The 16,320-nt window shown below is 43.4% G+C and overlaps 2 protein-coding genes across 2 annotated transcripts; one reads left to right on the top strand and one right to left on the bottom strand.

Annotated features, from left to right (window-relative positions):
- Positions 1 to 141: 141 nt before the first annotated feature.
- Positions 142 to 9,595, bottom strand: srpra (SRP receptor subunit alpha). Its single transcript, XM_017420076.3, has 15 exons — positions 9,463 to 9,595; positions 9,200 to 9,337; positions 8,788 to 8,871; positions 8,517 to 8,680; positions 5,442 to 5,602; positions 5,198 to 5,357; positions 4,936 to 5,083; positions 4,702 to 4,826; positions 4,486 to 4,607; positions 4,295 to 4,381; positions 3,799 to 3,971; positions 2,322 to 2,535; positions 2,065 to 2,228; positions 1,432 to 1,530; positions 142 to 1,281 (listed from the first exon to the last, which is right to left on the bottom strand). The coding sequence occupies exons 2-15, from the start codon at positions 9,320 to 9,322 to the stop codon at positions 1,153 to 1,155; spliced, it is 1,953 nt and encodes a 650-aa protein (XP_017275565.1). The 5' UTR covers positions 9,323 to 9,337; positions 9,463 to 9,595; the 3' UTR covers positions 142 to 1,152.
- A 1,455-nt stretch (positions 9,596 to 11,050) lies between these two features.
- Positions 11,051 to 14,046, top strand: LOC108238172 (toll-interleukin 1 receptor (TIR) domain containing adaptor protein). Its single transcript, XM_025006775.2, has 3 exons — positions 11,051 to 11,243; positions 12,698 to 13,294; positions 13,601 to 14,046. Exons 1-3 carry the CDS (start codon positions 11,237 to 11,239, stop codon positions 13,720 to 13,722), a joined length of 726 nt encoding a protein of 241 aa, XP_024862543.2. The 5' UTR covers positions 11,051 to 11,236; the 3' UTR covers positions 13,723 to 14,046.
- Positions 14,047 to 16,320: the final 2,274 nt, after the last annotated feature.

The following is a 16,320-nucleotide window of genomic DNA, read 5'->3' as shown; positions in this document are numbered from 1 at the left end:
AACAGATCTAGTTTTATTATATACCTGTTAGCCCACCAGCCGCCACTGCTTTTAATCATTTATGGATGACAAGCAAGATGTCAATAGTACGGGGGTGGTGTAGTACCCTCAGCACCCCCAGTGATGCAACAAAACAGGCCGTTCTCAGCACATAGCAGCTTTATTTAGAAATGTTTACATTCTCATAAATTAGGTAAATGTCAGCACAACCCTCGCTCGTCTCCTATTGCACTACCACAGTTTAAAAGAGGGCTTTAAAACGCTGCTTTTCTGATAAATCGAAGAATAAATCAAAACGGGGGGAGGAGGGATTGATTGAAAGGGTCCCAAAAGTTTAATGAATCGTATGTTGTGGTATCGAAGTCCCCGACAAAACTAAACAAATTTGCTCTTAAACGGTGACGCAGAAAAGTCTGGATCTTATAGGAGAAAGATCTGTAAACTGTTTTAAGCTTAAGGGGGAAATAAAAGGGTAATAAATAGTGTTCTGAATGTTTGACGTACCGATCTGATTCACAAATTAAGACTGCGCTTTTTAATAATTTATTTCTTTATTTTTTTTAAATCTTTTTAGCAATTTTTGCCCAACGTCTGCTAACCTGTCAAATCTAGTTTCAGCCGAGGGGGTTTCACATCTGGATCGGCATTCTTAGAGGTCAGCTACTGGTTAATGGGGTTTTTTTGTTAATTAGGAGATTAACAGAGAGGCACTACGGTCGCTGAGCTCTCCTCTGGAACGGGTCGCTTCCTGTTCCGCAAAGAGGAAGAAACAGAGACAAAATGCCTCACAAAGTCTGTTCTGTGGTGCGCCGGTAAACCGGTGGGTTCAGTCAAGGTCCAGCTAAAATGTCGCTAACGTCAGCTGATTTCAGGTGCTTTCAAATTTTGGCCCAGAAGTTGGAAGGGGGTAACCCAAAGGGAGGCTCCCTCTGGCTCTGTCGGGGAAACGGTCCGTTGAGGCGCGGCGTCTGTCGAATCCTCGAGTCCGTTCGCTCGCTCGCTCGTTCGTTGGTTTGATGCAGAGATGGGCAGTGCGCGAGCGTGGAAGGGGTTAGCGGGGTCCTGGAGCATCTCGCGGCAGCTCGGCGAAGGTGCAGTTGGCTTCTTTTGAGACGACGGGCGGACGGACGGACGCGGAGCATGCAGCTGCGTTTAAGCCTTCATCAGGGCGCCGACCACGGCGCGGGCGTTCAGGCTGCGCAGGTCGTTGTACGTCTGACCCGTGCCCACGAACACGATCGGCTGGCCTGTGATGTAAGTCATGGAGATGGCTGCGCCAACCTATCGCAGGTGGGGGGAGAGAGGACATGACGCATGAGCTGCAAAATATTCATGAGCCTAAAAGGACGAATCGCTGGCTTTAAAGACATTTTTAAAACGGCCACGCTCGGAGACGTCACTGGCGGGAATTTAAATGTGTATAATATTTACCTTATCGTCGATCGTGTCGAACTTGGTGAGAACAATCCCGTCTATGAGGCGAGGCTTGTCGGACATGGAGTGGTCGGCCAGAGCCTGATTAAACTTCACCTGAGGACGAGACGAATTATTCAGGTGAAATCTGACCGGCGTGGAAATAACATGCATTAAAAAAAAAAAGATCTGCTTGTCAGCTTAGTGGCGTTCGGAGTCAGAGGAGCGTGTGGGGGGGAGGAAACGTCCGTGGGAGACAAACACACACACTGTGGAGCTGAGAAGCAGAATACTGGAGCTGCGCTAACCTCTGCTGGACAGTTTTAGCATCACAAGTAGCTTGTTAGCTTTTTGTTATGCAACTCTTAAGCTGAACGTTGCTCTTGTAATGTGTTGATTCTGACTTTTTTTGTTTTGTTTTCGTATTCTGATAGTAATTTGAACTCTGAGCTTGTAATTTTAGAATGGTGAGCCAACTAAACCAGATCTTTCTGGGAAAAAAATAATTGTTAATTTTAAAGGACAATGAGAGTCACTTCAGGGTGCAGCACTTCATTCTTATCGACTTTTACTGAGTGATGATCGGCATAGGATCGTCAAGTCCGAATGAACACCACCCCAACAAAGCCATCTAACCGTCGGTGGTCTTACCAGCTGATCAACTGCCTCATTGCCCACCAACGCCTCCCCAACAAACAGCACTAGGTCTGGCATGTTGACGGCGATGAGCTTGGCCAGAGCTGTCATCAGGGGGGCGTTGTCCTGCATTCGCCCAGCGGTGTCCACCAGCACCACGTCAAACGCCTGGTTGCGAGCTGAGGGAGCCCAAAACACGGTCAGCGTGTGAGGATATCCCATATATGGTCGTCACCGAGGCGCAGCGCACTTAAGACATTAAATGCTTTTACCGTAGGCAATGGCTTCCATGGCGATTCCAGCGGCGTCCTTCCCGTAGCCCTTCTCGTAGAGCTGCACCATGGTGCGCCCGCCGTGCTTCTCCGAGGGGTGCAGGGAGTTCAGGCGGCGCTGGTGAGTGCGAAGCTGCTCCACAGCTCCGGCCCGAAAGGTGTCGCAGGCCGCGATCAGCACGCTGAAACCGTTCTCCATCAGCCAGTAGGAGATCTGGACCCAGATGACAGAGTTACAGGATGATGAACAAGATGCAGCTTCACAATCTGTTTACCTGTCCGTGCTCGCTTACTCTCCCCACCTCCTTCGGCTGGAAAATTTATTAAATAGCTGCGCGACAAAGACCTTTAACAAATAAACTGTCATACGACGACATGAAGCTGAAGAAATGTTTTGCCCTGTGTGCCGCCCCACCCCCATCAGTTCATCCATTTGTTTATTTTCTTCCATTGATCTGTCGGGTTGTGGAGCCTAATGGTCCAGGAGGGAAATCCAGGCGTCCCTCTTTCCAAAGGGGACGATCCAGCTCTTCCTGGAGGACCAGGAACCACCAGAACCACCTCAGCTGTCTTTTCAATGAGGGGCAGATGCTCTACTCTGAGCTCCTCTCATCCCTGAGGCTGCTTTTATTGCTGTCATAAATCAGTCATGATTACTATAATTATCTTCTTATCTTCTTTACAAAAACTATTTTTACAAAACCCTTCAGTGTCAAAGTGCAGCCAAGTTTCTACAGAGTAAATACAAATATTTAATGTAAATGAAGTAGTTATGTAAACCTAATTAATTCAACTTAGGATGGAGACAGAAGGATTTTAAAAGGTCCTAAACATTCCCGGGAGTTCTGTTAAATCCATCGTCAAGAAACGTAGGAATATGGGACGTGTAAATCTACCGTCCTCACAGACTGTGAAAAAGGAGAATAGTGAGAGAGACCACCAAGACACCTGTGACTCTGAAGGAGCTCCAAGCTCCAGAGACTGAGCTACAACAACTGATGTCCAGGTTCTTCATCTGTCTAAACTCTATGAGCAAGTGGCAAAGAGAAAGCCGCTGTTGACAAAATCATAGAATAAATCTCAACTTGTTTGCATAGATGGGGTGAAGACTTTAGTAAGGCCCTATTCCGTCGATCCGTCTCCCGCTCCATCCTACCATCACTCGTGAACAACAGCCCCAGAGATACATGAACAAAGACTCTTCCCCGGCCGGCATTCCACCTTTTACCAGCTGAGAACAGAACCGCTTCACGCTCGGCTGTGAGCCGCCCTGCTGCACGCTGAAGGTCACGGTCTGTCGGCATATTCCCCTCCCCAAACAACTGAAATATCTACAGGAAGTGTCTGGATTTACGAGTTACTCAACCCCATTATTTGGCATTTAACAGAACTAAAGACACTAATGTAACTGTCCGGTGTTTACAGTAACAAAGAGACGCGGTGGAATATTCAACAGTGCACAAACCATCAAACTCACCTTTGCCAGGTTAGTAGACTTGCCAACTCCGTTGACCCCACAGAACGTAATGACGAAAGGCCGGCGCTGGCTCTGCGCCTCCATGACATCTCTTAGGATGTCCACCCTGCGCTTGGGCTGCAGGATCTGCACCAGCGAGTCCTGCAGGGCCTGCTTTACAGTTGAGGCCACAGCTACACACACACAGAGAAAGAATAATAGATTTCTCACACACCAAAACGCTATCACGCATCTGCCAAGTGTGAAAGTCAGCAACTGGGAGGGCTGTTTTCTACTTTATGCACAAATCTCCACAGAGCAGCATTTTCAAAGGCATTCTGTGCAAATAAAACTGAGCGGAAGATCTTATTTAAGGGTTTTTTCGTTGTTGTTTTCCCATGATAATCATGGCTAAAATACATGGTTGTAATCACCTTGTTTATGTTGACAGTTCTCGAAAGAAGCCAACCATCAGGCTTGTGCTTGCGGCAAGTAGCTATAATAAAAGTGTACTTACTGGTGAATGTGCCCATGACTTTTCCCTCCAGTTTTTTGGCAACAGAGTCACACAGCTGCGAGGCGATGTCGGCTGCTACATTCTTCGCTGCGGTGCCAGAAAAAAGAAAAAAAAAACAAACAAACCCCACAACGCTTAGCAAACAGCGCAGCTCTGCGGAATTCAGACTGCGTTAAAAAAAAAAAACGTACCGATGAGGTGGTCCCTCATCTTCTCCAGCACCGGCTCCATGTCCTCCCGCGACAGGCTCTTGGAGCCCACCAGACCCTTCAACATCCCGAACATCCCCTTAAAGCCGCCGCCCTTTTTGGGGCTGAGGGAAATAAAAAAATATGTTCGAGGTTACAACTTACACCTGGAACAAACTCCCGAATGCCCGACAGACTCTAAAGTAAACACTCTGTTACCTCGTCTTGCTCGTTTCACTGACAACCACTCCCTCCTCCTCCTCCTCTTCCTCCTCCTCCTCATCATCACTGGACTCGTAGTCCACAGACAGCAGGTCTCCTTTCATGGAGTTGAGCTGCATGTCCTGAAACAACAAATCCAACACCTTTAACTTCCGCGTCACGAACGGGGAGTAACGCAGGCGACTCGGCGCCTCGGAAACCTCGGAAACGTGGAGCAGAGCGTGCACGTACCGGGCTGATTTGCGCCTCCGGGCTCTTTTCACCGTCACCGGGAGAGGCGGCGCCGTTCTTGCTGTAATCCAGCTCCTTGGTGCTGCTGCCGCCGTTGTTCCAAACACGATTTTGTTTCTCTCTTGGCTTTTGAGGCTTTGGGGACTTGCTGCGAGCACAGATATCAGAAAAAAAAAAGGATTAGTATAACTGCTCTGATGCTGCTGATTATATTTTTGTGTGTGTGTGTCAGTTGAGTAAAAAAAAAAAAAAAAAGAAGTACTTGGGTTTTTCGGACGTTCCCATGCGCTTGCGGATGAAGTTCTCTCGGTTTTTTTGCAGGATTTCCTCAGGGGTCAAACCCTGGTTACCATTCACAACCGTCTTCTGGCCAGTGGGCGGAGTCTTGCCCTGGTCCACTTTGACAGGCTCAGCTGCGGGAGCTGGAAGACATTACAAGTCCGACGTTTGACGCGATAGGCGTTTAGAATTCGCTTTTATTTTGTACCGTGAAGAGCAGCACTTACCCTCCTTTTTGGTATTTTTATTCTTTTTGCCCCCCTGTTCCTTGCCCTTGTCCCCACCCTTCGTCTCAATCATTGACTTCACAGTTTTCTGGGATTTCTCCGACTCCTTGAAGGACCTCATGGGGGCGGGGCCTCGGCCTTTACTGCTCTCCTCCGCCATTCTGGGGTCGAAATAGTTGAGTGTCATTAAGAGTTTATTATTATTATTTAAGAGTTGCATAACACGTGGCAGTAGCTGCAGTAATAAACTATTTGCACTTTTGTCAGTTAATATCTCAAATCAGCATCACAGCCCCTGTTATTGAAAATACTTTTCTACAATGTTTGAATACATAAAAATACAATGTTATTAGCTCGTACAGCTGCTGGTGCTTAGTCTAGTGACTGAGCACCTGTAACAAACCCTACTGGGTTTTCAGATTTGCAGCTGGATCAGTTAAGTCGGATGAAGTGTCATTCCCAGGTCAGAGCTCAGAGCACATGTGTCAAACTCAAGGCCCGTGGGCCAGATCCGGACCCTTGGTAACATTTCATAACATTTAAATATTATTTTATCCGGCCCTCCGGTTTGTGATGGATCGAGCGTCTATCACTTCTCATTTTGTTTAGTGACGTCTTCCTGTGACAGTTTCGTCAAAGCCAAGAAAGTCGAAAAGTTGAATTTTCTCAGTCATCTTTGATTTTGACGTGGAGAAGGCAACAGAGGAGCAAATGGGACCGAACACGCTGTTGTTGATGAACTTGAAGGCAAGAAATGATATCTGGTATCTGACTTGAGTCAATGTGCATCAGAGTAATGACGACTCAGCTTTAAAGTATATGATCTTTTACTGTATCGTCTTCTTGTTTCAAAGTTAAATGTTTGTAGCTGTATCTTCAGGTTTTTGTTAGGAGCTTTTTAGCTGCTTTAAAGGAGAAAAATGAATGCTAATGATGTGTCTTTTTAGTTTGATTTATTGTTATTTGTTCATTAAAGTATGTTTGTTTTAAATTCTGTATAATGTGTAACTGGGAAAAGGTAACTGATATTTACATATGAAAGATTTGACTCATTACATCTAAGACCAGGGTTAATTTGTGTATGTTTTCAATAAATATTGACTGAGATTGGCCCTCGGTTCTGTTCGTAGAACCAAACGAGTTGAGCTGAAGATTTGTCGTCAGCAGACTGCAGGTCACTGATTGGCCACAGAGTGACGACAATCGCGAGGGGGGGTCTTCTTCCCAAGGAAGCCACCATTTTAAAAACCTCCCAACTGCAGCATTCGTTTTAGTTATTTACTTTTGAAATATATAATATATCCACACTGTTGTTGCTGTGATGGCTGACAGCAGAATTCATTTACAGGCTCCGACCGGCAGAAGGACGGTGGCCTCGGCTACAGCACTTTTTGGAAACCGAGGCACAGAATGGTGAGTGTTTTGTGACTTTATTTCACTTATGTACCTGTTGGTGGTAAATTTCCAGCGGCCTGCCCACATTGCGGCGGACCGCAGCTAAATGGAAGCCCACTGACACCGAGTAGAGCCGAGTGAGGGCAAATGGAGTCGTGTTGAGACGGGACAATGGAAAAACGGCTTTGGTGTAGCTCAGAGCAGAACCTCTGATCCTTTGTGTAGAAAAGAGCCATGTGATTTGACGTAGGAATCAATAATAAGGAGCCTTCCAGGTTTCAGATTTTCTGTCTCAGAGGAGGCACCGGGTTAAAGCAAAAAAAATCCACAGGAAACAAACCTCACCTGACCTGGCTATGCTTAAAGGAGGAACTTTAAAGCAAATACAAATATGGAGACTAAGAGAGAGTGAAGACAGCAGCGGAGAGAGGAAATGTGGTCAGTCTGTCCTCTAGCAGTCTCAGCCTTTAGCAGCAGAACTAAAGGAGAGCTCAGGAAACCCAAACCAACCCTGACTATAGGACTGATCAGAAAGGAAAGTCTTTAAGTAGACAGAGTGTCTCAGGGACAGAAACAGGAACTTGGATCCACAAAGAAACTGATAACTGAAAGCTCTGTGTCCCATTCTGCTTTTAAAAACTAAGAAGAGCAAAGAGCTCTGTTGGTTAAAAAGAACAACAACAAAAAAAAAAACAAGAAGATCCTTAATGTAAAATGGAGCTTGGTTTTTCAGAACTACCTTTTGACACATTTTCAATTCTTACACCCATTAGGCTCGAGTGTTCCCCATTTCTCTTCCCATAGAAACTACGCCTGGTCCAACACTTCTGTGTCAGTGTCCCACGCGGCCAAGCCAGGCGGACGCGCATCCTGAACCCTGGTTCTGCTGGAGGATCGTTCTTGTTAAGAAGGGGTCGTTCCTTTCCACCGTCTCCTCCCTGAATAAGGGATGTTTTGATGCAGTCTGCTGTCTTCTTTAAACCACTTTTGACTTGTTAGCATTTTGGAACATACTGATGACTGCATTCACCTATAGTTTGATTGGATTAACTGTTTGTAGTTGAATTAGATTTATGATTTGGAGAGGAATTTTATGAACACTTATATAAATAAACTGAACTGAAGTGCACCACGGATGTCAAGATTACCCTGTTTGTCTTGACCTCGATCAGAGCGGTCAACAAATGGCTCACGGAACGATTATCGAGGGCCCTGAATGTTGCGAAATGTAAAAAGATCGGACAAAAAGCCGCCCACTTGTGATCAGATCACCAAAGACAAATAAATCTGATGTAAACAGTTCCGTTAAATCTTTGTGTTATAAACTAATGTATGTGCCGCTATAGTAAACCATACACAGATCGTTCTTTCATCTTTTACCGCAGGTTTACACACAAAAAAGGACAAAAAAACAAGGCATTATTGTATTACAGGACACTGGAACAGTACTGCAGTGGGGTTTCGTTAGCGTAACTTAAAAACGCGGCAAATTGTGAACATGTACCAGACTAACATAAACACTGCAACACTTCCAACAGTGTTAATCAGTCTTAACAACCTGATATAGGGCTCGCACATTACCAAGAAGTTGGTAGCGTCAGACAAGTTTGCAAAACTACCGTCTTACTAAATACAGGAATCAGCTGTAAGAGAGTTGGATTTTGGTGTGTGTGTGTTTACCTGAGGAGCTCATTGAAGGCGTCCTCGAACTCGAAGGTGCCGTTGAGAAGCTTCATGGCGTCCTTCTGCTCCAGCTCGTTCTTATAGCGGTCCCTGAAGTGACGCTGGACATCGCTTATAAACTTGTCCACGTAGGTCAGCGTGAGGATCTTTTGAAAACCCACCTGGGCAGCCACAGACGGAGAAACGAACAAGAGAAAAATAAAGCTTGTGAACCTGTGGACTACATGGTTCCATTATAGTCGCTGAGGCGTGCACTTCACGGACTTACCACAAAAATCAACTCGAACTCATTGTCCAGCTTGTATTTCAGACTCAGAGCTTCGTGGGTAAATGAGTTGTTCCCACCCCGCTCCTATGGGATAGGGAAAAATTAACAACAACAATGCAGCTGACACATAAACATGAGCTCAACGTGTGGTTATAGATGTGGTCTCCAAACGTGAGTAAAGTCATTGTAGAAAGAGGTTTTTATTAAAACTCAGCAACGCGAGGCGGCTCTTAGTTCTCCAAATCCTAAAAGCAGTTTGTTTACTTCCACAATTAGCCTGACGCTAGGCGCTCGTGTCTGCTAACCGTTAGCATTAGCTTAGCATTAGCTAAGCCGCGCTGACAGTTTGACGACCCGACACAACCGCCTCAAAAGAATAAAAAAATAAGTCTTTTATCTGTCTGCGGCTCACCTGAAGGATCACCGAGCGGATCAGGGCGTTCACTGGCCCCGTGAAAGACTCAGTGACCCCGGCTCCCTGAAAGCACCACAACACTATCCCCCCTTTGCTGAAGATGGTGAAGAAATCCAGCATCTTGTCACCACGTATCTGGATTTAATAATAAAAAACACATTAAGAGATAAACAAGGGAAAACGGAAGCCCGCGGGGAAAACACGAATGCTTCTGTAACTTTAATGTAAGCACTGCCTGGCGGTAAACCCTCAATTCTTACCAGAAAACAATAATAGGTACGATAAATATCCCCGAGCACAAACCCAACACCGGTGGAAAACTGTTTTAGACACGTCAGATGATCCGACAGGAAGTGACGTTCTCTTCCGGTGTTGCACCGGAAACGGCACTCCGCTACGAGAAGCCCGTTTTTAAATGTTTTTCTAACTCTAAAAGCCAAAACTCACGGTACTCCTAAAAACGAAATGATTTTAAGTTACTTTTAATTTTAACTACATTTAATACACTTTTTCGGCAATCTAGGTTGCCGGGGTAATCGTGCTATTTCTGAACATGAAAGTTACAAAATCTGTTCCTTCGTCCAAATACTTCAGCTTTAGGGAATTTCCCCTGGAGGTTATCCTAGCAGTGAAATCTACCGAGTACTGAAACTGCCAAAACCAACACTAAATTCATAAATTCAAAAAAGGAAATTAATTAAGAAATGAATTACGGAATCAATAAATAGTGTGACAAATGAATTGCTGTCCTCCATACGAACCTGCCATTAAATAAAACAAATATTTCAAAATAGAATCGCCATAGACACTTGTGTTAATAAGGGAAGTGAAAAGCAGAAGTGTGTTTCGCACTTTATATTCTTACTTAATTTATAACTGCCTGAATGATTTTTTTTACAACAGAGTTCCATTTTTAGGCACAGCATTAGCAATTCTTTTCTGAACTGAATTCATCCACAATTTAATAACTCAACGTTTTCACATCTACACTCCCCCAACCCCCTAATTTTTTACAATAAGAATTTCGTTTCGACACCACACTTTATTTGTCCCTTGACCGTGAAATGAATTCTCTGCACACAACAATTGGAAGATTACTGATGTCATTTTTTATTTATTAGTCTAAACAGCCCATTGCAACCAGGGTAAATGTTAAAACTGGAAAGCAGAATGTTGTTGGATAGCACTGGACGTATTGTATAACATATCAAAGATGCACGGGTTATCGTTGCAGGTACACTAAAGCATGCCATCATAAATGTAAGACTTTGTACTTGTATCAAGTCAAAGGTTTGATAGTGGGGGCCAAAAGCAGTTTACTCTGGGTGTGCTCGAGCCCACAGATATATTTTTAATAATGGATCTCAGTGTTAAATGTTTCATTTAAAGTTCTTTAAATTTTAATGTACCTTTGTATTATTTCTGTTAAATATTAAGTGCTATTGGTTATGTAAGATAAAATCCGTCTTATCAACGTTGCAAAAATATATTCACACTGAGGTTAATTTAACACTGTATCCGCTAAAAACAAAAGAAAAGTTCAATTAAATTGTAACAATAAAAGTTGTATTGTTTGCTGCCTCGCCGTCACAAAATTGAAGACTTCTGTTTTCCTTCTCCTGTTATTAATTCTTTAAGGTAGAAGGGCATAAAAAATGTATTCATATCCTAACCAGTGAAGTGTTATTTGTTTTGGGCACCCAGATGTCCAGCTGTGCCGAACTGAACGTGTCTTTTTGGCCATGTGTGTGTGTTTTTTTTTTTTTTTTTTAAACAAAGGATTTACACACTGCTTAGTCAAGTGTAGAATTCGAAGGACTTTGCATTTGAAATCGGAGTGCGCAGATCTGGGCGTCTCTTCCAGCAAACAGTAACTTCCTCTTCTTTCAGGGTGATCTCAGTTACTTTGTGTTTGCTTCAGTCTGTTCAGCCACTGCCTCTGCGTTATGCAGCCTTCGCAAAAAGGAGCGCCATGTATCATTTCACACGAAGAACTCTGGAGTTTACCTGAACAGGCATGATGGTGTTAACAACATGCATGGTGAGCAAAGACGTCTCATGTAAACATTACAATCAATGTTTTTTATTTTGCTTATCTGAAATCATTAACTACTGTATCTATCTTAACTGTACGTTAAGCTATTTGTCAGTAATTGGATGGAAACTGCCCATACACAAAACGTATGGTAGAAATTGTTGGGATCCCCCCCCCGCATGTCTTGTGGATCAACTGGAAGGGATTAACGTCTATAAATAACCATGAATGCAGCAGCACAAGAAATTAGATCTGAAACCTCACTGGTTTCCACAGGAAGTGCAAGAGTCGCTGGCCCATCAGTTTATGTAACACAATGCAGTGGTCATGTGTTAGAAGTATGTGATAGCTGTTTTCTGTGCTGGTGTGTAGAGCTGGAAGCTGGACGACTCCTTCAGAAGCCCATTTAAGCTCTGGAACTGGATCTGGATCGTTCAGTAGCAGAGAGAGTGGTGTTTTTGAACTTTTGGACAGCATGTAAACCCTTCTACAAAGTGTTTCATTCAAGCAGAAAAGCAGACTAAGCCAGACACCCACGATGCTCCACTAAATAATCCTTCCTTTTTCTTAAGATATACTTATGATGTTCTTCCTCTTTCTGTCTTTTTTTTTTAAGTCTGATATTAAAACTGTAATTCCTAAAGATGTATTTTAATGGCTGTAGCCCCTTATCTATTATGAGGCTCAAATTTAGGATGTGGATCCAAAACAACCCCCAAATATTTGAACTCGTCGACTTTTAGGATTTCCTTTTGATCCGTGACAACAGTAAAATTATTGAAGACTTTTCATCTTGGTGCAATTTAGAGGCAAAATAAATGATTCTTAAACCACTGTGACACGATTATACTATTTGCCGATTCAGTAAAGTTGTACATTGGCACTAAAAATACAACTTTCAGGTGAGCAAAAAGAGCAATGATTCTAAAATTGAACCTTGTGGAATGCCTATTTTGCTCATTTGGTGTGAAAATTTGTATTTTATCACCTTTGACACACTGTTCTCTATTTTGATCACCAGCTACCATGAAAGATGGACAATCTGGTACTTGTTTATGTGTGTCCCTGTGTTTGTTCACTTTTCATGAATCAATTTAATGAAACTCTCAGAAAGTGATCCCAGGACGTACAGCTAAACCTGATAAACTTTTTGAGTCAAGCCAATGTCACTGCTGCTGCTGCTCACTGACTTTAGCAAACACAAAAAATGTTCATGACCTGATCAATTTTACAGATACTCGGCTAAAAATTTGGTGTGGTAGTAGCTGAGAGTTTTTCACAACACATACTCTGAGCACTAACTGATTGTGTGACGTGTTTGTTTGAAACCTTGGAATGCATGATGGAGGGCAACGTGCAGTCATTCAAGTTTGCATTACTTGACACATTACATTTGTTAGTCTGAAAACCCGCAATCAAGTCATCAATTAAACATATTGTTTTTGTTACTTGGCTTACAGGTTGGTTCCAAAAAATTTTAAAATCTGGCAAAACTAAATCAACCCAACATGACAGGAGCAAGGATGGTGAAGACCCAGTGGTGTCCATCAGCAGTGTCTCAGCGCTGTCTTCATCTACATCACCGTCCGTAAGGACAGACCGTTTTAAACCACAGCAGTCAAATGTCGCGCTGAGCTCAGAGCTGAGATGGAGACGAAAGTACGACGTGTTTGTGTGCCACAGCTCGGCCCTCACCGACATCGAAGAGGCCACGCGCCTGGTCTTGTTCCTGGAGGAGGCGCCCCGCAGTCTCAGGTGTTTCCTGTGGCAAAGGGACACCTGTCCAGGAGGAGCCGTTTTCACAGAGTTCTGCCAGGCAGTGAGGGAGAGCCACATACAGGCTCTGCTCATCACCCCCAGCTTTGTGCAGGACGACTGGTGCAATTATATGATGCACCAGGCTCTGTCAGAGGGACCCATGTCCAACAGAATGATTCCCGTGCTGCAGAACCTGCCCCACGCTCAGTACCCGCAGGAACTGAAGTTCTACTACTACATTGACCTGAGCAAGTACCCAGACCAAGGCTTCAGTATGGTCAACAAGACAGTGCACAGGCGTAAGTAATCAATTTAAACTGAGCTGCTGTATGTCACAGTTCCTGATGATATTCCAGTCTAGAGTTATGAAATGTTTGGAACCATGTCATTAGCTAGCCCGGATGAAGACTTTTGCCCTTTTCTCCATAATCTGTGCCCTATGACTGATGTCACAGCCGTTAAGAAGCTACTAATAACTACTTGACAGAACATCACTTTAAAAAAGTCCTTTTAGACTCGAAGCTTGCAAACAATCCAATGCAGCTTTTCCAGTCTTCTTGCAAACGGCTTGGTTTCTAATGATTTCCACTTCTTTTCTTCCTTAGTCCTGGAAAACCTGGTTCAAAATGAAATGAAACTCAGTTGCATCTCGGCGGGCTTGAGCTGTGGATTAGCCGGAGGTGGCGGCACGCAAGAAGGCAAAGTGGTGTCAGAGCACGACAGCTAATCCGTCAGAAGTGATACACAAGAGAGATTAAAGCACCAGGAACCCTTGTGACATAAGCTAGTTTGATATGATGATGGATGGAGGGTTCTGAATGAAAAAGGAGAACAGAACACTGCTGCTATTCACTGAACTTTCGTTAGTCATCCTTTTGTTATGTCAAAGTTAGGCAATGGGGATTTAAACTGACTTCCTTGTGCAACGCTTCATGTGATTGTTGAGGATCATCTTACAGTGAACACAAAGCTCTTACATCAGAGGGTTGTTTTCTGCTGCAGAACAAAAGAAATATTGTGTAAGCTGTAAATAAATAAATAGAAGACAATGGTTAATCTCAAGAACTTTTTGTTTTTTTACTTCGGTATTACAGTGTCAAGTGTCAAGACGCCGTAACAGCATATGGAGTTGTTTTTCATTTTCTGAATCTTTCTCGATTATTTTCTTTAACACAGTCTTTTCTGTCCTACGCTATCACAGTAGCGTCCAAGTAATAACAGGGACAAAACAGAAGACAAATGTATTCACTGTGTAAAGCTAAGAAAACAACATCTCCCCTGTTACCCACATAAACGTTCTCATTCTTTTGAAACCAAAATAGGATTGTGATCTGTAGCAATGTAGCTACTTTGTAACATATTTTTTAGACTTAGAAAAGAAATACAAGTTGTAAATAAGTTAGGGACTTTCTCAGAAAGATTAGTATTACTGTAATGCTAAATAGTGTCTGCAATTTATCTCTAACCACTCAGTTGACAGATGTGCTAGTGGATGCAAATAAAGTCATCTTCAGAAAACAAAACATTATCAGAATTACAACTGAAGCTCAAAATCACAAGACTTCTGTTCACATTCTTTCACTTGTTTTCACATCCATTTTTTTTAAACCAAATTATTTTATCCTATAGTCTTTTGTCCAGGTTGGTGCATGTTTTTGGACCACAGTGTAAATAGACACGTTTTTCATGTGTTTCCTTGCAGAACAGTTCATTTTTGTGTCTGTTTTGAGCTGAGGGGGACCTCTGCTCTATCAGTTCGTGGCGTTTCATTGGAGCAAAGCAAAAGTCATGCTGCATTCCTTCTTTTCTCATCACTGAGGATGAATGTACTCAGGCCAATTTACTAACAAAGGATTGTTGTACTGGGTTTCTACTTTTCCCATATGAAAAGTCTTCCTCACTCTGACTGTAGCGCCAACATTGACATTGGTGGGTTTGGCTCCTCTCTTTTCATTTGTGTAACGTGCACTTTTGGCTTGTTATAGAACCTTGTTGTCTCTAACATATCCATACTGTTCATCACCATCACTGTCCCGTTAGGTGGAGGCAGGATGTCCAGTTTTATCCTCATTGGTCTTCGTCTGAGAAGCTGGAAAGCGGATTCACCAGTTGTGGCATGAGGTGAAGCATTTCGGTAACTGCAGGCTTCCAGGGTCATTGTGTAGCTTGTGCTGCCTGAATGTTTTTTTTTAGCACTCTATTAAGGCATTCCACATATTGTGTTTGCCTGAGAATGGTATACACTTGTTCTGATGTGCTTAATGACACGTTCACTTATGAAATTAGCAAAAGAAGAAGATGTAAACTGTGGTTCATTAAGGGTTTCCTACACATGTAAAAAAAAAATCAGAAGTTGAGAATTCTATGGCAGTGTTTGTCATAGCATTAAGAGTAAGGCCTGTCATGGCAAAACAATAATTTCAGGCACTGTTAGATGAAATCACTCAAACAGGTTTATTTATATATTGTGCACAAAATATAGAGAGCATTAAAGACAATTAAGAATTAACATCAGACAAAGAGAGACTTGCTTTACAACTGGAATATAATCTTATATCGACGCGGGACGTGGAACAATCCTTGCTTAGATCGCGAGGCTTTATATATGAGCACGGTGACAGGGCGAGCCGCTTCCTAGCCCACCAACTCAAAAGTCGGTCGGCAGCACAGCTTATATCACAGATCCAAAAAACCTCGGGTGAGCAAACAGTCGATCCAGCTGAAATAAATCAAGCCTTTGAAAAATTTTATTCGGATCTGTACTCATCAGAATTCCCAGAGGATAATTCTGATTTGAATGATTTCCTGGAAGGCTTGAACTTCCCTACGATTGGCCCTGATAAAGAGAGGGATATGGATAGACCCCTCGCTCTTAGTGAAGTTATCTTTTCTATTTCTGCGATGCAGAGTGGCAAGGCCCCTGGGCCAGATGGCTATCCAATCGAATTCTATAAAAAATTTTCTCCAAAATTAGCACCTCTCTTACTTGAAATGTTTAACCACTCCCTAGATCGGGGAACCTTGCCTCAGACCCTTACAGAAGCTAACATTATACTGTTACTAAAACATGGTAAAAATCCAACAGATTGTGCTTCCTACCGGCCCATTTCTCTTCTAAATGCAGATGTTAAAATCCTAGCTAAACTTCTGGCTATAAGACTAGACGCTACTATGGCAGACATAATCTCTTCAGATCAGACTGGGTTCATGAGGGGCCGCCACTCTTTCTCTAATATACGTAGGCTCATTAGTGTTGTTCATTCTCCTGTGTCGGGGGGGGCTCCTGAGGTCGCGGTCTCCCTCGATGCGGAGAAGGCATTTGACC

This window comes from Kryptolebias marmoratus, linkage group LG2 (assembly GCF_001649575.2).
Source record: "Kryptolebias marmoratus isolate JLee-2015 linkage group LG2, ASM164957v2, whole genome shotgun sequence".
Lineage (NCBI taxonomy): Eukaryota > Metazoa > Chordata > Actinopteri > Cyprinodontiformes > Rivulidae > Kryptolebias > Kryptolebias marmoratus.
Note: the sequence above shows the minus strand (reverse complement) of the source record. Positions and strands in the feature narration are given on the sequence as shown.

Bases quoted from the DNA above. Each gene is read 5' to 3' on its own strand.
- srpra (XM_017420076.3), bottom strand. From the start codon at position 9,322: ATGCTGGATTTCTTCACCATCTTCAGCAAAGGGGGGATAGTGTTGTGG. The intron at 5,358-5,441 runs GTAAGTGCTGCT...AATGTCTTCCAG, and splicing joins TAAAAATACCAAAAAGGAGG to CTCCCGCAGCTGAGCCTGTC. The intron at 4,382-4,485 runs GTACGTTTTTTT...CTGGCACCGCAG, and splicing joins GATGAGGGACCACCTCATCG to CGAAGAATGTAGCAGCCGAC.
- LOC108238172 (XM_025006775.2), top strand. The intron at 13,295-13,600 runs GTAAGTAATCAA...TTTCTTCCTTAG, and splicing joins CAACAAGACAGTGCACAGGC to TCCTGGAAAACCTGGTTCAA.